The sequence below is a fragment of the Bos indicus x Bos taurus genome, chromosome 2 (assembly GCF_003369695.1).
Source record: "Bos indicus x Bos taurus breed Angus x Brahman F1 hybrid chromosome 2, Bos_hybrid_MaternalHap_v2.0, whole genome shotgun sequence".
Lineage (NCBI taxonomy): Eukaryota > Metazoa > Chordata > Mammalia > Artiodactyla > Bovidae > Bos > Bos indicus x Bos taurus.
In genome coordinates, this window is record NC_040077.1 from 97,633,330 (window position 1) to 97,657,244 (window position 23,915).

At 39.6% G+C, this 23,915-nt stretch overlaps 1 protein-coding gene across 14 annotated transcripts in view; it reads left to right on the plus strand.

Annotated features, from left to right (window-relative positions):
- Positions 1 to 23,915, plus strand: part of UNC80 (unc-80 homolog, NALCN channel complex subunit) — a 230,194-nt gene that overhangs the window by 124,666 nt on the left and 81,613 nt on the right. For 11 of the 14 annotated variants that reach the window (XM_027566280.1, XM_027566179.1, XM_027566218.1 and 8 more), the window contains exons 27-33: positions 5,384 to 5,587; positions 7,585 to 7,685; positions 10,874 to 11,074; positions 18,812 to 18,919; positions 20,873 to 21,011; positions 22,594 to 22,775; positions 23,384 to 23,515. In XM_027566280.1, coding sequence (XP_027422081.1) covers positions 5,384 to 5,587; positions 7,585 to 7,685; positions 10,874 to 11,074; positions 18,812 to 18,919; positions 20,873 to 21,011; positions 22,594 to 22,775; positions 23,384 to 23,515 — 1,067 coding nt within the window. The remainder of the gene's footprint in view (positions 1 to 5,383; positions 5,588 to 7,584; positions 7,686 to 10,873; positions 11,075 to 18,811; positions 18,920 to 20,872; positions 21,012 to 22,593; positions 22,776 to 23,383; positions 23,516 to 23,915) is intronic. The other 3 variants (XM_027566255.1, XM_027566265.1, XM_027566270.1) reach the window with 1 other exon arrangement.

Sequence of the window (23,915 nt, forward strand, 5' to 3'; positions counted from 1 at the left end):
ATTTTATTGCCCTTCAGTGTTTTTCTAACAAATTTCCATTAAATGAATATCAGCATATTTGTAAAAAGAGTCAAAGACAGTTTTCTCCACTGGTATATTTTCTGTAGTCAGTGACTCCATAAATGTTTGGTAGTTCAAGGAATACATGTTTCTCAAAAGAAATATCCCTACAGAAGACCTAAACAGATATTTTGCCAAAGAAGACCTGGCCAACAGGCACATAGAAAGATGTTCAATGTCACTAATTACTTGAGAAATGCAAATCAAAACTGCAACGAGGTATCACCTCATGAAAATCAGAATGGTCATCATTAAAAGTCTACAGATAATAAACACTGGAGAGAGTGTGGAGAAAAAAGAACCTTCCTACATTGTTGGTGGGAATGAAAATTGGTGCAGCCACTATGAAGAACCATATGGAGGGTCATTAAAAACTGAAAATAGTTACCATATGATCCAGAAATTCCATTCCTGGACATAAATCTGGAGAAAACTAATTAGAAAAGATACATGCACCCCAGTGTTCACTGCAGCACTATTTACAATAGCCAGGATACGGAAGTAATCTAAATGTCTATAGACAAATGAATGGATAAAGAACATGTGGTGTGTATATACACATACATATACATAAAATTGAATATGAGTCATAAAAGAGAATGAAATAATGCTATTTGTAGCAACATGGACAGACCTATATATTAACATATTAAGTGAATATAGAGAAAGACAAATATACGGTATCACTTATATGTGGAATTTTAAAATATGATACAGATGAATTTTTTTACAAAACAGAAATAAACTCACAGACATAGAAAGCAAACTTGTGGCTACCAAAGAGGATAGCAGGGCATGGGGCAGGAGGAGATAGTACTATATATAAAATAAACAACAAGGATCTACTGTATAGCATAGGGATGTATACTCAGCATCTTGTAATAACCTACAATTTAAAAAATCTGAAAAAGTATAGCCCTAAATAAGGAAAAACACAACATATTTAAAATATTTAAAACTTTGTAAAGAGTGGATATATTCTGGTAAAAAAACCTTTTTAAAATTTCAAGATCAGAGTGTTGTCACAACATTTAAAAATGTAAATATATTGTGTTGAATTTATGGTGAACAGAAGCCATGTTGCAGGAAGAATTAGCCAAGTTTTATCAGTTTCTGATAGTAAGAAGTATCAAGTCAAGGTTTATTCAAATACTTCTACTTTTTTTTTTTAGGAGTACATATATCTTTTTTTTTTTTTTAATTTTATTTTATTTTTAAACTTTACATAATTGTATTAGTTTTGCCAAATATCAAAATGAATCTGCCACAGGTATACATGTGTTCCCCATCCTGAACCCTCCCCCCTCCTCCCTCCCCATACCATCCCTCTGGGTCGTCCCAGTGCACTAGCCCCAAGCATCCAGTATCGTGCATCGAACCTGGACTGGCGACTCGTTTCATACTTAATATTTTACATGTTTCAATGCCATTCTCCCAAATCTTCCCACCCTCTTAACAAGTGGTGCTGGGAAATCTGGTCAACCACTTGTAAAAGAATGAAACTAGAATACTTTCTAACACCATACACAAAAATAAACTCAAAATCAAATACTTCTACTTCTGACAAAGAGGGCTGCATATGATGAGAAACTTCCATCTTTTTTTATCACTTTTTAAAAATTGAAGTGTCGTTGCTTTACAGTGTTGTGTTCCTACTATATAGCAAAGTGGTTTAGTTAGACATATATATATTCTTTTTTATATTCTTTTCCTTTTTTTAAATTTTCTTTTTTTTAAATTTTATTTAATTTTTAAACTTTACATAATTGTATTAGTTTTGCCAAATATCAAAATGAATCCACCACAGGTATACATGTGTTCACCATCCTGAACCCTCCTCCCTCCTTCCTCCCCATACCATCCCTCTGGGTCGTCCCAGTGCTCTAGCCCCAAGCAACCAGTATCGTGCATCGAACCTGGACTGGCCATTATGGTTTATCACAGAATATTGAATATAGTTCTCGGTGGTATGCAAAGACCTTGGTGTTTCCATTAGATATATAAAAGTTTACCTCTGCTAACCCCAGCCTCTCATTCCATCCCCCGACTCCTTCTCCCTGGGAAACCACCAGTCTGTTCTCTATATCTGTGATTCTGTTTCTGTGAAACTTACATATTTTAAACATATCCTACAGGGACTTTTTCCCCACTCAAAATTATTATGCTAATTATTATTTAAAGTAGTTGAAGCAAAAAGCATTAATACTGACGTGGTTACATTTCAGCAGAGTAAATTCTATATCATTTTAAGAAATAAAATCTCAGATTAATTTTTAAGAACATTAATTTCATGATTATCATTTATGTAAATTGCCTTTAATGTTCAAATGCACAAGCATTTTTCTTCTCATAGAATGGCTATGGGATCATATGAACCTATTTAATAAATTAAGAGCAGAAAGCTAGAAGTATAAATAAAATGAGAACATATTCATAAAATGTCCTTTACCAGTTGGCAAGAAACTTCTCAAAGATTCCTAAATACTCCTTAATCCTTTTAACAAGCTGATACCAGATGCTAAAGCCGATGTGAAAACGGGGACCGCAGGGACCCTGCTAACTCAGATTATTAAAATTGTATTTAAAGTTTCACACCATCTGTTTGTATAACATCTAAAAATGTCAGTTCTTGAAATAAACAACCTGAGGACAGTTGGGATTCTACAAAGGAAAACTAATATGAAATCATCCTTAGAATGAAAAATGTCTTAACTAAAATCTCCGAGCAAGATCTGATATCATTTTATCCATATTCCAGATACAAACTAAGACTGGCTTTCCAGAATACAGATACCAAGACATGTGTGATTCCTCAGTAATCATGTACTGAACATCTGCTGTATACCAGGCACTATTATAGGTTCCTAGAATATAGCAATAAACAGGGGAAATTTCCCATATATATTTTAGTTTAGATTAGCTAATAATGAATAACATTAAATTCTGGACTTTCAAGTAGAGATAAATAGTATGAGGAAATCAAGTTAGAGTCAGAGAATTGGTAGTGACCTGGAGTAGGAGGGATTCTAGTCACAAGTGACATTGAGCTGAGACTTGCATGATGTGAAGAATCCAGTCATGCTAAGGGCTAAGAGGAAAGTCTTCCAAACAGAGATAATTGAGAACAAGGCTCTGATGCAGGAACATGGGAGCATGTGAAGAAGGGCAAGGAGGCCAACATGGTTGCAATAGAATGAATTGGAGGAAGAGTGTTAAAAGATGGGGTTGAGCAAAGGTCAAATAAATAGGGTCTGTAAATATGGTCAGAAATTTAATTCTATTTAAATGTGTCAGATAGTTGTTGGGAGATTTTGACCAGAAAAGTGATATAATATTTGTATTTGTGATTATGTATTTAAAAGATGATTCTAACTCTATGAGTAGAGGTAAGAGAGTACAGTTTGCTGGTTATATTCATCCAGGGAATAGGTGATGGGGCTTTCAAAATCCTGTATTTGGAAGTGTTGCATCAGCAGGACTTGCTATGATGTGGTGTTAGAGAAAAGGGAAAAGCAATGTTTTATCCAATATAGATGAATTTGTTTCTTTAATATTAGTTCTCATTGTCATGGATGTACTTTACCAAATCTGAATCCTAACTATTATGTCCTTTGTAAATAACCAATGCCATTCTGAATATTATTTTTTGAATTATATGATATTTCCAATTATCTTTGGTAGTAGAACAGGGTTCTCAAAGTTAAATTTTTTTGCAGCATATTAAATTGGGGTTACTGTACTATATTTGTAAGCAGAAAAATATCATGAAATCAAACAAAGAACGACAAAGTGTGCCTCTGTAAAATTTTTAAATTCTTTCTTTAATCTTTTTGTCTACTTCCCAGTCTATTTTGACATAATTGTATTAATAGTCTTTAAAAATAACTATATTCTGTTTCAAATGCATTTCAGATAAGTCATAAAGTCTCAATTGTGCCTAAAAATAATACTGAAAAATACAGTGGATGAGTTTGTGCTATTACTAAAATTGAGCATTATGGTCTTTATGGAATATATTCAACTGTGCTGCAAGAACTTCTGTCTGGATGTGAAATTCTATCCAGATGTGTTCAGGGAGCTCCATGAAGCCATTGCCAGCTGAGTGGTGATAATTTTAGTCTTTCTCAATCATGGGTATAAATTAGAGATTAAACATTTCACATGATTCAACAGGATATCTTCTAGGCTCCTTTAAATGTCACTAAAAGTGTATACTTAATTAACATTTTATGGAGTGGTACAATCTTCTATCACAGTCACAGACTAACTCTCCTATGGGTAAGAAACTTGAGACTAAAATGCAATCTTCTTGATTGGGACTAAAATATTAATAGCTGTATCTTGCATAATTAGTAAGAAATCTTGTTCATGTCTTAAGAAGGAAAACTTAAAAAAACAGCCCCTTCCTGAGTATTACTTGAAGCCCTGAACTTTCAGAATCACCCTTACAGTATCAGTATGTGACAATCCCAGATCTTCAGAGGAAAAGGAAGGAGGTGTGGATATGACTATGGGAAATAAGGATGCTTTTGATTAAAAAGTAGGTTTCTAGCTGAACGTGTTTATTTTACCCTTTAATTTTCCTCACTGATGACTGTTTCTTCCAGAACACTAAAGAGGAGTAATGCATGTTCTTCTTGGTGTATGTAGACTGTAAGGTTGGTGCAGGGTGTTGCAACCTTTGGACTCATATCTCACCCAACCTTTTGACTAAGAGGAGCAATCACTAGGCGCATTGAAAATGGAACCATTTCACACTCGTGTTCACCCAAAGCACCCCACTGAAAAAACAGTTCTTTTAGTGCCTTTGCTGAGGAGCCGAGCGGACCCCACTGCTGATTGTTGGAGAGTGAAGCAACTGTTGTTTTTATTTCTTATTGAGGTATTCCCAAATGAAAGGGTTTCCCATGATGGGGTTTCCCAAACTCACATAAATCTGCCTGTCCTATTTCAAAAGACAAAAACACATGACTGATGATTCTGTGAAATCAAGCAATGATGCTATGTCAACATGCTAACAGTCTTGGAGGACTCCATGGTGAGGGCACACTCATGCTTGTGAATTCTGGGCCAGAGAGAGAGAGCAGGTTGTTCCCAGCACCGATGAGCTGTGTGTCCAAGAAAGAAGCTGCACCAGCCCTTCCTGGTGGACCCAGCCTCCTGCCCGTCCAACAAAGCTGCCTGGCTGGGCACTTGGGAGAAGCTCCTTGTCCAGACCAGCAGAGAAGAGGTTGTTCAGTGACAAAGTTGGGGAGAGCTTGGCTCTGACGCTTACTGGGGAGAACTAAGGGGGAAAAAGCCCTATTTTATTCTTTTAATACAGTTCCCAGCAGGAAGATCAGGATAGGAGGTTCCCGCCTGCTCCAGATTAAAGGAACCCGCAGTTTCCAGGTGAAGAAGGGGGGTTCCTTGTCCAGCATTCGCCGGGTCGGCAGCTTAAAGAGCAGCAAGTTATCACGGCAGGACTCAGAGTCTGAGGCTGAGGAGCTGCAGCTGTCCCAAAGCAGGGACACTGTCACTGACCTAGGTAACATAGAGGAGTGGGTGTGTGCAGGGACGTGGGGGGTAGGAAGACAGAGCCCAAATCCCCATACAGCTCAAGTCCATTTCCTCACAGGTCCATAGTCGGAGGGCAGAGTCGTAGGTTAGAGTACCCACTGGGTCTGTAAACGATGTTGCCTTCCAGAGCAGGGCTGCTCCAACCTTACTGTGCAGAGTCAGCTGGGAGCTTGTTAAAACGCAGAATCTGATTCAGCATCTCTGAAATAGGAGGCTGAGATTCTGCCCTTTTAACAAGCTTTATGGTGACACTGATGCTGCTGGTTCAAGGACCACAGCTTGAGCAGGGAGGATATGAAGTCTACAGTAGGGAAAGAAAATACTTTAGTGACGACGACAGATTTTTTTTTTTTTTTTGAGATCCAAATGCTTTATGCCTTTATACTTCTGAACAGGACCTTTAAAGCAAAATGTAGACATTCTCTTGATGTTAAGCTGACTTAATGTACTCTGTAAAATAAAGTCTCTCTTTCTCAGTGAAAACAACCAAAATTTTAGAAAGGAAAGATTGTCTACACCTAATGATTAGTGACCTTCAGCAAGTCACTTAACTTCTTGGGAATTTGTTTTTCCCAGTTACCCAATAAGAATAATTCTGTGTGCTCCTTAACCACAGTGAAAAGATGCTCTAAAGATAAATTAGGAATGATTATAAAGTATATCAAACTCCTGAGAATCAGATTTATATACAATCAGGATATTAGAGTTGTAGACTGTCACCATAGGACCCAAAGAGACTGTGAATCCCAAAATATGTTAGTCCTATGGGCTCTGATCATCATCTTAAGAGACAAGAAAAAGATTAAATGTGCATGCCAGTAGAACTCACCAGCTGTCTAGAATTTGTTAGGTAAAAATTGAAGTACATATTCTTTGCCATTCAGTCCCTGTGTGAAAACCAAAATGGAAAGCTCTTCTTTATAAGTAAGTTATTTCAGAAGTTAGTTAGAAGTTACCCAGGGAATGTGGATAAATTATCAATTTAGCCTGCTGAAATAGGAGCTGAGTATGTTTAATCAAAGAGAATTTAAAATAGAAAATGTTTCTACACCTACCCACCCTTCCCTTTGAAAATAGCTAATTTATGCATTAATTGAGATTCAGCCTATTTTTCAAGAACATAATAGAAAAAAAGCCTCATGCCATCTTTAGTTTCAGATCTGAGCTGTAACAGTATCATCAGTTAGTTTGGGGAAAAACATTATTTGAATTAATTATTTAAATTGATCCCTTTAGCCTAACCAGTTAAGTCAAACTGTCCAAGCTAGAGGCATAGTTTTGTCATAGAAAATATCCAGAAAAGCTGGTAGATTGGAGCGCAAAGCTTTGTTGTCTAGTATACTATCTAGTATATCTAGTATACTAAGAATTCCTGCGACATGTCTCCTTCAGAGAGGAATTTGGACAAAGAGTTATCCACAACTGGGCACATTTACTTCCAAATTCCCTTCGTTTTTTTGAGGCACCACCCATCTTTGAAGTAGCTCTGATAGCAAAGCCAGCTGGTGTGAAGAGCAGTTACACTAGCTGAGGTCACAGTCCCAGTGGAGGTGGCAGTACCCTTTGTGCCCACTGCAGGTTGGCTGGCGTCCCTACTTACCTACACCTGCGAGGTCTGGGCAGTCTGGAATGGGTTTGGGCACACTCAACCAATAACTTGCTCATCTCAGCAATTCAAGGACTTGGCTCTGTGTTTTTTTTTTTTTTTTTTTCCTCTGCTCCCATGTCTCAAAATGGAAGCCACTGTAACAGAGATCATAAATGTCTTTGTAATTGCTGGTTCAGCTGGTGGTAAAGGGAACATTTCCTATTAATATTCCTCCACTAAAGTCAATGCTATGCCCTGTAACCCATTGGCCATGGTAGTGTGCCCTAGGATTCAAAAGCATGGACCCTGATACCGTAGCAATGTGCTCTCCAGGGAGACAGAACAGTACAACCTTTCTTGGTGTTTTTCTTTTGAAGAAGGGAGTCCTTGGAGTGCAAGTGAGCCCAGCATTGAGCCCGAGGGCATGAGTACAGCCGGCGTGGAGGAAAATTACCACAGGAACATGTCATGGCTTCATGTAAGTAGGCATCTCAGAAAGAGCCCTGAGATCAATTTCTTTTGGCACCGGGGGCAGATCTGTGAAGAGAGGACAAAAGACTATACTAAAAATATCCATCCATTTCAGCCTCTTAGAAATCTATATGTTCACATTTCAGCTGAACCTCTGGATCCTCACTAAGATGGGTCTTCTGCTGGACTGTATTCATTTGAACCTTATCTAAGACCAAGGGTCCTTTGTTATGGTTGGCTTGTGAGTCAGTCAGGGAGAACCCTGAGGGACCAGGCCAGGTTGGTGGTCGAGAGAACTCGGGTAACACAGTCAAGGCCTCATGATCAGTTTTACACAAGTTTTCACAAGTGCTGAGAGCAAGATCATGGTGTCAGTCTTGAGTCTGCATTCTACCAAACTGTAAACCAGGACATGGAGATTCTATGATTAAGGTCACACCTCAAAGGGCTCTCCTGAGGGCACAGGCAAGAGGGAGTCCCAAACACAGGTTGTACTTCAAGGGCATGAAGAAAGGAAGAGAAAGCTCAGGAAGTAATATGTAAGATCCACAGTTGGCAGGGTACTGGCAGCACTGTTATTGATGTTAGTTATGGAATGTCTCCATCTCCTCTTTCATTTGACTTCTAGTAGGGTCAGATAAGGGCTGCCTGGTATGTCATACTGCCTGGTATGTACAGGGATAGCCCTTGAAACTGGCTGATTCCCAGAACCAGCTGATTTTGAGAATCTCTGAGATAACTATTTTTAAAGTCAACTTTGTAGTTAAGTCACACCTACATATTAAAAAGCATACAAAACCTATGTGCACGGCTCAATAAATTCTCATAAAGTAGACACATCTGTGTAACCACCACCAAGTCACGAAGAACATTAGCAGTACCTTAGAAGCCCTACCCAGGCCCTCTGCCAAATACTACCCTCCCTTCCTGGTAACTACTATCCTAACATGGAAGATTAGTGTTGTTTGTTTTTGAAATGCATGTCATATGCTAGGTACTCTGTTGTGTCTGGTTGCTTTCGCTCACTTAAGTGTAAATCCTCTAGCTCTGTTCTTCTTCAGGATGACATGGTCTATTCTTGGCTATATTCATTTCTATTAAAATAACCTTGTTAGTTTCCATAAAAAAAAGCTTCTACAGCAGCCTTATATTGAATATAAAGATAGTTAAAATTGAGGAATTGAAATTCTTTATTAAGTTTCTAATGTATAAAGTGGTCTACCCTCCCTTAACTTATGCTCCATTATTTATTTAAGATCTCTTCAATTTTATTTTCATGTTTTTTAATTGTTTGTTTATTTTTTGACTGCGCTGGATTGGGTCTTCATGGCTTTGCTCGGACTTTCTCTAGTTGCGGCTACTGGGGACTACTTGCTGACTTCTCATTGTGGTAGCTTCTCTTGTTGCAGAGCACAAGGTCCAGGCGCACGGGCCTCAGTAGTTTTGGCGCAGGCTCTAGAGTACAGGCTCAGTAGTTGTGCACATGGACTGAGTTGCTCCCTGGCATGTGAATCTTCCTGGACAAGAGATTAAACCTGTGTCCCCTTCATTGGCAGGTGTGTTCTGATCTGCTGGCATTACCAGGGAAGTCCTGAATTGCTTCAGTTTTATTCAATAATGCATTTTAGTTTTCTGTACCATGTTAGCCCTCTAGAAGTGTTTGTGTTTAAGACCAGAGATATTTTTTCAAAATAACTGGTGAATCTTCTAGACCTAAAAATTTCTTTGTAGGAAAGTCTTTAATTATATATTTAATTCATGTCATATGATTAAAATCATTCAGATTTCTGTTTCTTCTGGGATCTGTTTAAGCAGATTGATTTTTTTTTCCCTAGAAATTTGTTGATTTTATCCAAATATTCACATTTATTAGCAAATAGATGTTTATATAGTCTCTTAAGATCATCTTAGATTCTGTGGGATTTACAGTGATGTGCCTTTACTGTTTCTGATATTGATAGGTTATATCTTTGCTTTCTCTTTTCTTGATCAGTCTTGCTAGAAGTTTGTCAGTTTTGTTAGTCAAAGAACCAGGTTTTGTCCCGGTTCAAGACTAACAAGGGAAACCTTACAGTTCTTATTTGTGCCCTGCCTCATATCAGTATAAACAGAAATGTTGGGCATCTTCAATGAATCTTGAGAGAGATCTGGATATTCTGCTCACACAAAACCTGTATTTTTTAAACTTTGAAGAGTGTGAGATATTGTTAGATGACTTTGACAGGAGTGCATTTTTACTGTTTACCTTTGTCTCATGGTAAGCAGACCTCTTCTTCCAAGGAAATGCATGGCATCCTTGCCTAGTAGGTCTGATTGGTCTTATTCATGTAGACTTATTTTATGTTCTGCATCCAATATGGCACCTCACAGGTTAGGTGTTGGGGTTGGAACTAGTTTCATGAAGGACAGAATCATTCAAAAGATTACTGTATGCAGATTTGACTAAACTTGCATCTTTAGGAATGCTATTCCCTTTTTAGGAAAGCAACTTAAGAAGTTTTAAACCCTAGGGCCTTCATTCCTTTTCTTAAAATAACCCTATCCTTTAAATCAACTGAGTTCTTTTCTGGAATCCTATTTGGGAAGTCTAGGAGATATGAGAATTTGAGCCAGATCAAGCCACAGTTGAGGAGCTAGAATAACCCAAAGCTGAAAGCAAATTGTTTGTAGAGAGAGGAAACGAAGTTCTACAGTGGATTCAAGCCCAGTTGAAGGTTAGAGGCCAGGGTGGAAGATACAGAAATATTTTCAAGTTCCATGTAGGTGGGCTAGAGTTAAAGACATCCCACAGCTGTCAAAGGCCAGCCAAATCCTTTGGGATGGAACTTCTCATCATTTTCTGCTCTTCTACGGGCTCCTTCTACAACATCAGAGCTGAAAAAAATAATATAAGTTTGGAATCATTTGAAAATATCTGGGAATCATACACTTCCAAGTTTTTGAAGATCACTGAACTTTTTATTGTTTCAAAAAGAGCTTTCTGTCAAGTGTGAATCCAGGGAGCAAAAGAAGTCAAGTACATAAAGGCTTGTAAGTCTTTGTTCTCTTGTGGGAATTACTGTTCTCTCATGGAATTACTGTGATTTTAAGACCCATTAAGGAAAGTTGACATTCTGACTTTTCATGTTCTACCCCACATCGTGGCTCACGATTGGCCTGTGCCCTGGCTGAGCCTCAGTGATGTCTGTGTTCCAGGTCATGATCTTGCTGTGCAACCAGCAGAGCTTCATCTGCACCCACATCGACTACTGTCACCCTCACTGCTACCTGCACCACAGCCGCTCCTGTGCCCGGCTGGTCAGGGCCATTAAGCTGCTCTACGGAGACACTGTGGACTCCCTCCGTGAGAGCAACAGCATCAGCAACGTGGCTCTCCGGGGCAAGAAGCAGAAAGAGGTGAGTGAATGATCACATGGTATATACCAGTGAGAGGGAAAAAATGTCCTAACAATCTTTTCTCTGTAAATGCAAATTTCAGCCCACTGCAGTGGTATAAACCTGGCTACAGGTCTGTGTGGTTTCGAGCAAAGATAAACAACGGGTAGCCTCCCTGGGAGTTCAGCTGGTAAAGAATCTGCCTGCAATGCAGGAGACCCGGTTCAGTCCCTGGATTGGGAAGATCTCCTGGAGTAGGGAATAGCAACCCACTCCAGTATTCCTGCCTGGAGAATTCCACGGACAGAGGAGCTTGGTGGGCTACAGTTCATGGTGTCGCAGAGTCGCACGCGACTGAGCAACTAAAACTTTCACTTTAGAAGCTGCTGCTGCTAAGTCACTTCAGTCGTGTCCGACTCTGTGTGACCCCATAGACAGCAGCCCACCAGACTCCTCTGTCCCTGGGATTCTCCAGGCAAGAATACTGGAGTGTGTTGCCATTTCTTTGGTGCAGAAAAGACAAGTGCTTTGCCATCATGTCCATGAGCAAATATAGACTCTTTTTGTGGGTTTTGTCTTATTTTGACAAATAAATATAAACTCAAAGGAGCGTTTTTGATGAGTTGTTGTGGTAGGCAGAATAATGTCCCCCTAAAGATATCTGAATTCTAATCCTTGGAACCATGAATATGTTACCTCACCTGGCAAAAGGGATCTTGCCTGGGTGAATAAATCAAGAATCATATAATAGGAGATTATTCTGGATTATCCAAGTGGGCCTAACATAGTCAGAGATGGAGTTGCGACAATAGAAGCAGAAGTCAGGCAGGGTAGTGAGCCTAGGCAGCCTCTAGGAGCTGGAGAGGACAAGGAAATGAATGATTTCCCCAGAAGGAACACAGTCCTGCCAGTCCATTTTCAACTTCTGACCTAGAAAACTGTTAAAATCATTTTTTATTTTTTGCCAAAATAATATTTGTGCTATTTTTTGCCAAAAAGATTGTGGTCCTTTTTTTTTTTTTGCAGTAACAGGAAACTGATACAGTTTTATCTTAAGAAATAAGTAATAAATAGCCCAACTTTTCACTGACAAATAATAGAGTCAAATCAGACTAAAGGAAACATCTTCGAGAAATGATTACGTTTTCTCAGTATTCAGCTGTACTTTCCTGACAATTGGACAGCTGAGCTGGCTGAAGATGAAGACAGTTACCAGGGTTGCTGTGCTTCTGCCAGGGAAGCCCTGAGTTACCCACCTGCCCCCAAGAAGGCATGATGGCCACTGTGTGCTGCTGGCTGCGTCTGCAGCTGCTTCTCCCAAGTGGTTTTGCCAAAAGATTTTTATATAATACCTATTCATCTCAGTGAGTGTTCATTGGGAACCTGCTGTTGGCATAATATGAGGCCAGATATCCTTGGAGAAACAAAAAATAAGTAAGTGGAGCAGAGGATCTTTCTACTAAAGAGTTTGTGAGCCAAGTTTGGTAAGGTGGAAGGGTGGCAATAAAATGCAAATCAAACTAGAGAATATAAGCAATAACAAAAATGTACAGTTGAGTTGTATAGCAATTTGTAATGCTTTAGCATTCGAAAAAGGGATTTATTTAATTCAGTTCAGTTCAATCATTCAGTCCTGTCTGACTCTTTGTGACCCCATGAACCACAGCACACCAGACCTCCCTGTCCATCACCAACTCCCGGAGTTTACCCAAACTCATGTCCACTGAGTCGGTGATGCCAACCAACCATCTCATCCTCTGTTGTCCCCTTCCTCTCCTGTCCTCAATCTTTCCCAACATCAGGGTCTTTTCAAATGAGTCAGTTCTTCATATCATGTGGCCAAAGTATTGGAGTTTCAGCTTCAACATCAGTCCTTCCAATGAACACCCAAGACTGATCTCCTTTAGGATGGACTGGTTGGATCTCCTTGCAGTCCAAGGGACTCTCAAGAGTCTTCTCCAACACCACAGTTCAAAAGCATCAATTTTTCTGTGTTCAGCTTTCTTTATAGTCCAACTCTTTTTAAAGTATGCAAGTACAAGGAAGTGATTTTGGCTAATACAAGAGCTCCTAAAGAAAAAATTGTATATCTTGTACATCTCATAAATGTGATAATTTCCCTTCTGGGATATGACCTTTTAGTGTTTTTTCTGAAACATGTGTATGACAAACTATACATCATTGACAATGTACTTTTAAATTCTTACAAATCTTGTTCAGTAGATACTCTTCACTCCATTTTACAGATGAAAACATTGAAGTTAAAAAAGATGGGATTGTCCACAATCCCATTGTCCACAATACCTAGAACATATTCAGCTAGCCTTTAGTTTAGGAACATGGATTATCAAAGTCAGGGCTTTTTCAATTAAACTCTCTTACATCTCATGATATTCGGAAAACACAGATTCTAAGGAAAGATCAGGCGGGAAAATTACATAAACTGCTAAATGATGACATAAAAAGAAAAATATATATGTGCATATATTCTTATACATGTATACATATATATGGACATGTCATTTATGTTTGAAATGTATATGTATACATACCTATCTATAAACATATATATACATATTTGTGCATGTATGTATCTCAAACATAAATGATACTACATCCAAAGAAAACTTATTTAGATAAGCTATCCTTCCTATAAAAACTCCCTTACCTGTGTAAGAAAACCTATAAAATATGTTGAAAATTATAAAAATACACCAAACTAAATTAATGTTCATTGTTCCTCATGTACACGCTGAGATTTCTTCCATACCTTTGCTCCAGTCATATCTTCACCTGTAATCTATATGTGGCTGAACCCAAACATACTTCAAGATCCAATTTAAGTGCCATCTCCTCTTTGAAACCTTTCCTGATCTCCCTAGTGTTCACCACAGGACACTGCAGGTGGATGATTAATTTCATTTTTTTGTTCCCTTCTTCCTCTAAACTATAATGGTGTTTTATTCTGCTTTTCATATTATTCATTCATTAATTCATCCATCAATCCATGTGTTTATTCAACAAATTTTAAAGACTTTATGGACCATACTGAGTCCATACTGTGGGCTAGATATAATAATGGCCACAGAGATATGGCACTGTCCTTGTATGATGCACACAGTCTAGCTGAGAGACAGAAATTAATCAACTAAGCATCCCTAAGTTGGTGTAAAATTGCAGCAGGATAAGCACAATAAAGGAGAAAACTCTGTGCTGAGAGATCTTATGAATGAGACTTTGAACTTATCGGGGGAGATAAGGCAGTATCTCCAATAAAGTGACAGATGAGTTTTGGCTGAAGGATGCCCAGATGTTAACTGAATACAGAACTCTCCAACCAGAGAGAAGAGGGAGCACCAAGGCTGAGGACGAGGTTCAACCTGGCCTGCTCTCTGCTTGCTTGTGCAGCCTCATTATGTACTGCGGTCGTCTGTGCTCTTGTCCTCTGAGGCTGTGGGAAGGATTTTAGTCTTCATCCTGTGATATAGCACTGAGAGCTTTTAAGATCCCTCTGCCTACAAAATGGGGCTACTTACACCCCTATTTATCTTCTGCCACTTAATTATAAAACTTCTCGAGAACTGAGGCAGTCTTACACATTTTGTATTCTGTGTAATACCTAACAGAGAACCTCACTATAGCAAAGGGACAATAATATTGAATGAGCGAGTGGGCTTTAGGGTTTTAGCGTGTTTCACTGAATGCCCTCCACTTCTGGGCCATGAAGGACAAAGCAGCCTGAAGCAGCAGAAAATGTTACCAACCTTACAGATTGCTCACATTTCTGAAGAGTGAGTGTAAGTGAACGTCGCTCAGTCATGTCCGACTCTGCAACCCCACAGACTGTAGCCTGCCAGGCTCCTCTGTCCATGGAATTCTCTAGGCCAGAATACTAGAGTGGGTAGCCGTTCCCTTCTCCAGGGGATCTTTCCAACCCAGGGATAGAACCCACGTTGCAGGCAGATTCTTTACCGTCTGAGCCACGAGGGAAATCCCACATTTCTGAAAGGGAAAGGGAAAGGAAACAAGGGTAAATGTTCCCTAACCTTAACACATTTAAATTAGTCATGCCAATGGAGAGCTGAAAAGATGTATTGAGTCTTCAGTGATAAACATTATATTTCCAAAATGCCAGCCTCCTGTTCAAGCTTTTTCTTTTCATTTTCTCATGATGTTTCCATTTGCTTGTTCTGAATTTGTCACATAAATGAACAATGTGCACATTTCCAGAGCCCAGATGAAAACAGAATAGGCCATAAATCAAGGCTAAAAGCAGTGGTTCTGATTAAAATCAAGACTAAGAGCAATTGGTATTTCATTCCTGTTTCCTTTTTAATCGGTTTTTATGGCAGAATATATTTATGGCAGCTACTACATTTTGTAACCCTTCTAACTCTGATCAATATGCTAATCTTCATTTCAGTGCTCAAAGCCTCACTATGTTCCATTAGCCTGGTTAGTGCACTTCTAACCTTGTTATATATCACTTTCACCTAAAGGTAAATTCACCAAAGAATTTTTTTATTTTTCCTATATATCCATACCTTGTCTAATGCTATGTTCTAAATAGAGTACATGTTCAATTATTACTTGCTATGTCTGACTCTTTGCGACCCCGTGGACTGTAGCCCACCAGGTTCCTCCGTCCATGGGATTCTCCAGGCAAGAATACTGGAGTGGGTTGCCATTTCCTTCTCCAGGGGATCTTCCCAACCCAGGGATCGAACCCATGTTTCCTGAATTGCAGGCAGATGCTTTAACCTCTGAGCCACCTAAAGAGGTAATTGGAGTGGATAAAACATTTTTTTCTCCTTTCAGTTTAAAAGGAGAGGTAAATAAAAGGTTGGAGAAGGAAATGGTAACCCACTCCAGTATTTGCCTGGAGAATCCCCATGGACAGAGGAGCCTGTTGGGCTACGGTCCATAGGGTCAGACAGAGTTGGACACAACTGAAGTGACTTATCATGCATCATGCAAATAAAAGGTTGTTTGTTTGTTGTTTTTTACTCGCTAAGTCATGTCCTACTCTTTCTGACTCCACGGACTGTGCCTGCCAGGCTCCTCAGTCCATGGGATTTTCCAGGCAAGAATACTGGAGTGAGTTACCATTTCCTACTCCAAGGGATCTTCCTGACCCAGGAATCAAACCTGCATCTCCTGCATTTCAGGCAAATTCTTTAACAATGAGCCACCTGGGAAGCCCCTACTAATAACAAACAGATGCCTTCAAAACTAGTCTCCTACAACAAGTTACCAAATCAAAAAGCAACTGATGATAACTTTGTTAGTCTGAATCAGAGTCACACCAGTATAGGACTTCAGGAACCTCATGTAATATACTGAAATGCCCCTCATATGTGTACCCATCTTTAATATCTATCTTTTAGGCCCAAACAGGACACTTAAGGAGAGTTATTAGTCCATCACCCTAGTGTAAAAGCCTTTCCAATTCCCTTCCCTTTCCACTATAACAAACACCCTAATTATCTTGAAGCTGGCAGAACACACCATGCTTAAGCATGCATGCTGGGATACTACATATCTGATATCTGAGAAGCTTGACTTATACCCTCTGTCCCCAGCAGACAGGATTAAACAGAAGTCTACATGTCCCAGAGTGTGAGAGACATAAATGTTTGTCCTTTTTCTTCTGAGTATTTTTCTTTATCTGCCTGGTTAAAATTCCCATAAATTAATCAAAAGTATTATTCAGAAGTAACCCTGAAAGGACAAAATGTCCAGCCAAATGAGAAAGCAATAAAATATTCTAAAAATTAAAAAACCATATTTTAAAAGAACTGTAATGACCTGGGGAAATCATCATCATACTATCATAATGAAATGAAATGTTTAAAACTGTGTGCCACTCATTCTGGATGGGAGGGGAGTTTGAAAGAGAATGGACACGTGTATGTATGGCTGAGTCCCTTCACAGTGTACTTGAAACTCTCACAACATTGTTCATCGACTATACCCCGATACAAAATAAAAAGTTAAAAAACAAAACTTTGTGCCACATACATAGCATCATCACAGCTTTGCTGTGTAGGGGGACAAAAATCTGAAAGAAATCAAACAATGACTATCCCTGAGTTGGGTATTATGGAGATTTTGGTTTCTTTCTTCATAGTTTTTCTGTATTTTCCAGGTATTCTGCAATTTGCATGTGTTTTTTATAAATAGAATAAAAGCAGAAAGTTGCTGCTTTTTGAATACCTTGACTTTAAAAAAAGTAAATCAGATATACTGCTACATTTATATGGAAAATGATTGCCATATATGATTTTAGAATAGCTTTAAAATTATATAAAACAGGCACAATATGTATATTACATATTGCTTTTACTTTCACAAGGGGAAAAAAAGCAATGCAGAATTTCTCTCCCCAAATGATATGTATTCCCAAGTATATGCCTCCACTTTTTTTTAATCTTTAGAAAACACAACGAGAGCTCTGGTTCATTTGTTTCCAAGTAGATTCATTTAAAAGTTCATTCCATACCAGTCACATAATAGATGCATTGTCTTGGGTCTTTTTGTCAGTTTTGAAAGACTTTCTTGAAACATGCATGTAGTTTCAGCTTTGCTTTTTCTTTCAAAATATTTCCATCTGTAACACTGTGAAGCTCTGTTCAAAAATTCTTAAGGAGTTCATTTTTTTTCCCTTGGCATCGAGAGAGAGAGTGTTTCATTGACATGGCACTGGAAAAACAAATGAGCCCTTATACTGTGCAAAGGGATGGATTCCCTTTTAGCACAGCCTGGAGTGCAAAAATAGAGGACTCAGGATAAATAAACAAGGGCCTGCCAACATCAGAGTGACCATCCTTCCAGCTGCACTGTCCACTCCATTCCTTGTCATGTACAGAGTCAGGGGAAGAAATTGTCTCCTCTGTGTGAGTGCTAGTGAGTCAGGGCTATTTTAAGCTGGTTGAGGGGATGGTTTGAAAGAAGAGCTGCTGTCTCATATAGACAACTATGATTAAAAAAAAACACTTTACCTGGATGATAGATGATTATGAACTCATATTTCCTTGATGGGTCTTTTACCTTTCACTTCCTAACACTTCCCTGTGAAATATTTTCTCTTCCAATTGATTGACTTGTAGCATCCAACCCTTTAGAGGGACTATTAGAGAGAGTGGATTTTAACTCACAATATTTTAAAAGATTTGTGCTTTTAACAGCTTGGTGGAAATATAATTAGCCCTGAAATGGAAGTCGGGAGAGCCTGTCCTTTCCTTATTCTGCTAATAACCAGCTTCGCAGTTTGGTCAAGCTAGTCTATGGGCTTCCCAGGTGGCACTAGTGGCAAAGACCCCACCTGCCAGTGCAGACTAGATGTAAGACACACTGGTTTGATCCCTGGATCGGGAAGATCCTGGAGAAGGATATGGTAATCCACTCTAATATTCTTGCCTGGAAAGTCCCATGGACAGAAGAGCCTGGCAGGCTACAGTTCGTAGGGTCGCACAGAGTTGGACACTACTGAAGCGATTTAGCACAGCAAGCTACTCCACCTCTCTGGATCCTGGTCTCCTCAGTGGTAAAAGAGGAGTTTGTTGCTAAACATCTCTAAGTGCCCTTTTCATAACTAACTTAACTGCTTTTATCGCTTTCAGAAAGTGCTGACCCATTAAAAGGCCTTACATCATCTGGTGCGTTAGAAGTGGTTATCTGGAGAACTGGGGGCAAACAGCATTGCTGGATTTTAAGAGTGCACAACACGCTTTGTCATCTGTCTCATGTTCTTTCCAGTGCTCAGATAAATCATGCCTGAGAACACCTTCTCTGAAGAAGAGAGTTTCAGATGCCAACCTGGAGGGGAAGAAGGACTCTGGGATGCTGAAATATATTAGACTACAGGTATTAATCATGGTTTGAAAACATTCATGAAGCAGGAATAGGGAGGGAACTTCAGATATCCTTATTACTAATGTTTGGAAAGGTCCCTGATGCTGGGAAAGATTGAAGGGAGGAGGAGAAGGGTGCAAAAGAAGACGAGATGGTTGGATGACATCATTGACTCCATGGACATGAGTTTGAGCAAACTCCAAGAGATAGTGAAGGACAGGGAAGCCTGGCATGCTGCAGTCCATGGGGTTGCAAAGAGCTGGACATGACTGAGCAACTGAACAACAACAACAAAAATTTGGGATATACAATGCCAATTGGCACAGTGTTGGCATAACAGCCCCCTCTAATTTGGTGAGAAAGAGTGCTACCAAGTATACAAGAAAAAAAATATCCCTTCTTGCTAGACAGCCAACTTCCCTAAAGACAAGGAAGCTTGGTTAGAACCATGCCTCTTTCCACTCTAGTGGAGCCAGCTTCCTACCAGTCTGTGGTAGTGATGCTCACAGGTCTTGGAATGAGACAATCTGGGTTCAGATCCTATACCTGCTGCTCTGGCTCTGGGACCTTGGGCAAGTTAATTTCCCTTAGTTTTAGTTGCTTGATCTCTAAAATGGGGATTTTAACACTGGATCCCGGAGAAGGCAGTGGGACCCCGCTCCAGTACTCTTGCCTGGAAAAATCCCATGGATGGAGGAGCCTGGAAGGCTGCAGTCCATGGGGTCGCTGAGGGTCGGACACAACTGAGCGACTTCAGTTTCACTTTTCACTTTTCACTTTCATGCATTGGAGGAGGAAATGGCAACCCACTCCAGTGTTCTTGCCTGGAGAATCCCAGGGATGGGGGAACCTGGTGGGCTGCCATCTATGGGGTCGCACAGAGTCAGACACGACTGAAGCGACTTAGCAGCAGCAGCAGCAGCAACACTGGACCCATCTCAAAGGATCACTGCATGAATTAAAAGAGATAGTACACTTACCTACTTATCCAGGGCTTCACAAAGTTATGTTGTTATTACAACCTGAACTCTAAATCATAATACATTTTCCAGGGGAAGAGAGAAAAAAATTTCATGTTTTTCTAGAAAGTGTTTTAAATGATGGCTAAAGACAGGCTTGCCCCAAACTGACATTTTTTACCTCAATTATTTATAATAATGAATTAAATAGTATTTTGTGGGCTAACCTGGACTAATAACCACACTGTATAATATTTTGAAGGAGAAATACCATCCAAGTTCACTGGCTTAGAAAACTAACTTTCTGAATGGAACTCCTTTATAAATTAGAGGCTGCTCACAGCTTTCAGTGGAAATCATTCCTAATAGGAAGGAAAATAAGATGCTGTGAAGGTCCACTGGACTTTTAACACAAAGATTTACTGACTAAAATCCTTTTTTCTCAGAGAGTTGTACTTATTCTACAGTTTAGTCCCTGCTGCTGCTGCTGCTAAGTTGCTTCAGTCGTGTCCGACTCTGTGCGACCCCACAGACTGCAGCCCACTAGGCTCCTCTGTCCCTGGGATTCTCCAGGCAAGAATATTGGAGTGGGTTGCCATTTCCTTCTCCAATGCATGAAAGAGAAAAGTAAAAGTGAAGTCACTTAGTCATGCTGGACTCTTAGTGACCCCGTGGACTACAGCCTACCAGGCTTCTTCATCCATGGGATTTTCCAGGCAAGAGTACTGGAGTGGGGTGCCATTGCCTTCTCAGAGTTTACTCCCTAGGTGGTTACAAATTACTTTTGTGGTAAAAGTGTTTTAAAATAATATAATTTGGGACAATTATACATCAACTAATAGGGTATAAAGCTTACTTACTATACATCATGCCAGATATGTTCCCACTTTAAAAAGTATTTTAAGGTCATTTAAGGAAAATGGAGAGAGAAGCGACACTTAACTTTCAAGAGGACAACAACCAGTGTCTTCGATGGTTTTAAGACATCATTTCCATCTTTTTGCAGGTGATGAGCCTGTCGCCTGCTCCCTTATCTCTACTGATCAAGGCCGCACCAATTCTGACAGAGGAGATGTATGGAGACATCCAGCCAGCTGCCTGGGAGCTCCTGCTCAGCATGGATGAGCATATGGCGGGGGCGGCAGGTAAAGATAGGCCCCCCAGGACCCTGGTCCTGCTGCCATTCATCCCAGTGTCTCAACAACAGCAAGGCACGTTCATTCCATCTTCACGCTGAGGTCACATTGGTAGCAGTGGCTGGATCTCTAAACAGAGCTGTGCACTAAAGGGAAACAGGCCTAGGCTCTCTGTATACACTGTTCATGTTCCTGTGTAGTCTGCACAAAGGCAGCATGTCTGTCCCAGGATGTTAAAAATTACAATGATCTCGCCCAGAACCTACATCTTCACTGTATTTCACAAAAGGTTCTTTTGTGTGTGTTGTGATTTCCCAGACTGACCATGAACTACCATCGTTAATTTTATTAACTCTTAGGTAAGTCATGTTCTGTGTTCAAATTACAGTATTGAAACAAATGTCTAAAATTTACGTGATGTGTCCAAAGCCATGTAGCTAGTAAATGGTAGAGGCAAAAATCTGGATTCTTCATCATTTTCCACTTTTTGTGCACATTCCTTTAATTTTGTATGGTTACTTTAATTGAAAAATACATAGTAAAAATTCAAATAATGTAAAAATGTATGAAATTTAAAACCGTCACCCTCTATTCCATGACTCCCAGTCCTCTTTCTCAGAGGTGGCAATTTTTAAATTTCCCAGGAAACCTTCTATAAACTATGCATATATAGTACTTTTGATGTCACAAAGCATTTTTTCATATATTATTATATTTTATTCTAACAAGGCATTTGGAGGCAGCTACATCATCATCATCATCATCATCATCATCATCATTATTGATGTTTTACCAATAGAGAAACACAGACTAAGAAGTTAAGGGACTTGGCCAAGATCAGTTTCAGAGATGTGACAGCCCCAGTTATCGTAAGAGTTGGCTGAGCATATCTTGAGGATGTGGGGGAAAGTACAAGGGAAATTTTAAATAATATTTTTACAATTGACACTGGCTTCTCTGTCTATGCTATAGAGTGTACTCTTTTTTTTCTTATTATTCATTGACTTTGTAACTTACCATGGAATGACCTTTCTCTTCCTAGTATTTGGCTTTCCCCAAATTAAAAAACAACAATGATATTATGTTTCATAAATTCTCTGTTGGTTTCTCAATCTATTCTACCTCTTGGAAGGGTAGACATTTCTAATAGAGTCTACCTTTTGAATTTTATTGTTAATATAACATGTAACTTTAATGGACATTTTGTGTACCATCCTAGGGTTACTCTGAGATGACTCTAGACATTTCCTGAAAAGGATATTTCAGCATGTAATTTCCTTTTTTCATTAGCTTCCTCTGACATTCACTTTTCACTGTGAGCCAAGGGAAAGGTTGCTTAAAATGATATTTCTACTGCAATGTCATGCTATCACTGCCCTCACATCAGATATTAGAAGATTGTGGGTGGTACAAAGGATGGTGCCTGGTTTCCAGTGGATGAAACAGGGTTTTCTTTGGCTAGTGCTGGTGGCCTGGCTGTATAGCTCAGTAGTCGTTTTCAAGAGACAGAAGCAGTTTCCTCCTTCCCCTCATCCCCAGGAATCATACAGCTTAAAAGATGTGTAGCTGATGGATTGTTGACTGTCTTTAGCGGCCATGTTCCTGTTGTGTGCGGTGAAAGTCCCCGAAGCTGTGTCCGATATGCTGACGTCAGAGTTTCACCATCCAGAGACCGTGCAGAGACTGAATGCCGTCCTTAAGTTCCACACACTCTGGAGGTTTCGCTATCAGGTCTGGCCCCGGATGGAAGAGGGAGCACAGCAGATTTTTAAGGTGAGGGATACTTCTGGGATAATCCCATGGACAGAGGAGCCTGCGGGCTACAGTCCATAGAATTGCAAAGAGTCCGACATGAGTGAGCATGCGTGTGCGGGCGCGCGCACATACACACACACTTCTCACATGGGAATTAGATTAGCAAACCCAACCCAAGGTTCATTTCAATCCTGCAACTTCAAATCCACAGTGTATGGCCCAAGAGATGCTTCTTTTTTCCCCTTCTCTGGTTTTATAAGTAAACCTAACTCCAATATGAATGAATTCTTGTTCTTAAAAAGATTAAAATATACAGAAAGGTAAAGTAAGAAAATCAAGTTTCTATAATCCTCAAGATCACAGTACCATCCCCAGAGGTAAGCACATAAAACTTGCAGACATTTCACTATATATACACAGATGTTTTTGGAGGATGGGGTAATTAACACAAATAGAGATCATACAGTTGAAACTCTTCATTTTATTAATGGGTAAACTGAGGCCCAGAGACATTCATTGTGTGCTTTGTAACTGCCTGTGCTCTGTAAGATTATTTCGTGATTTTACTTCAGACTCAATCTAGTTTATTTCCCATCTTCCTTCATTCCTCTGGTATCAACTAACAGATCCCACCTCCCAGTATAAATTTCACCCTGCCATCACCGGTGCTCGGAATGCCATCTGTCCCGATGTTTGACCCTCCCTGGGTCCCTCAGTGCAGCGGGAGTGTCCAGGACCCCATTAATGAAGACCAGTCTGTGAGTAACGCATTCTTCCTTTCTCATATCTTCAGGTTCCATGGTGTACTTGTAAGAGAGAAGAGCAATGAGTGTGAGAGACAATGTGTTCTTGTCATCAGAATATAATAACACAGAACAGCAGCCACAAAAGTTCTTTAGTTCTTCTGGAATAGAATAGAGGGAAGTAACTTCTGGGGTGAGCATTTGCAGACCTGCAAGCCAAGACAGTTTGTTCTATAATTCAAAGCAGCAGCTGCCTTATAAAGCTATTAAAACAATTAGGCACTGATTTCTTAGCCCAAGGTAGCACTTTTGCTGCTCTTGATTACAGAACAATTTATTTAACCTATATACACTATCCAAGGTGCTTCCCTGGTGGCTCAGACGGTAAAGAATCTGCTTGCAATGCAGGAGTTCT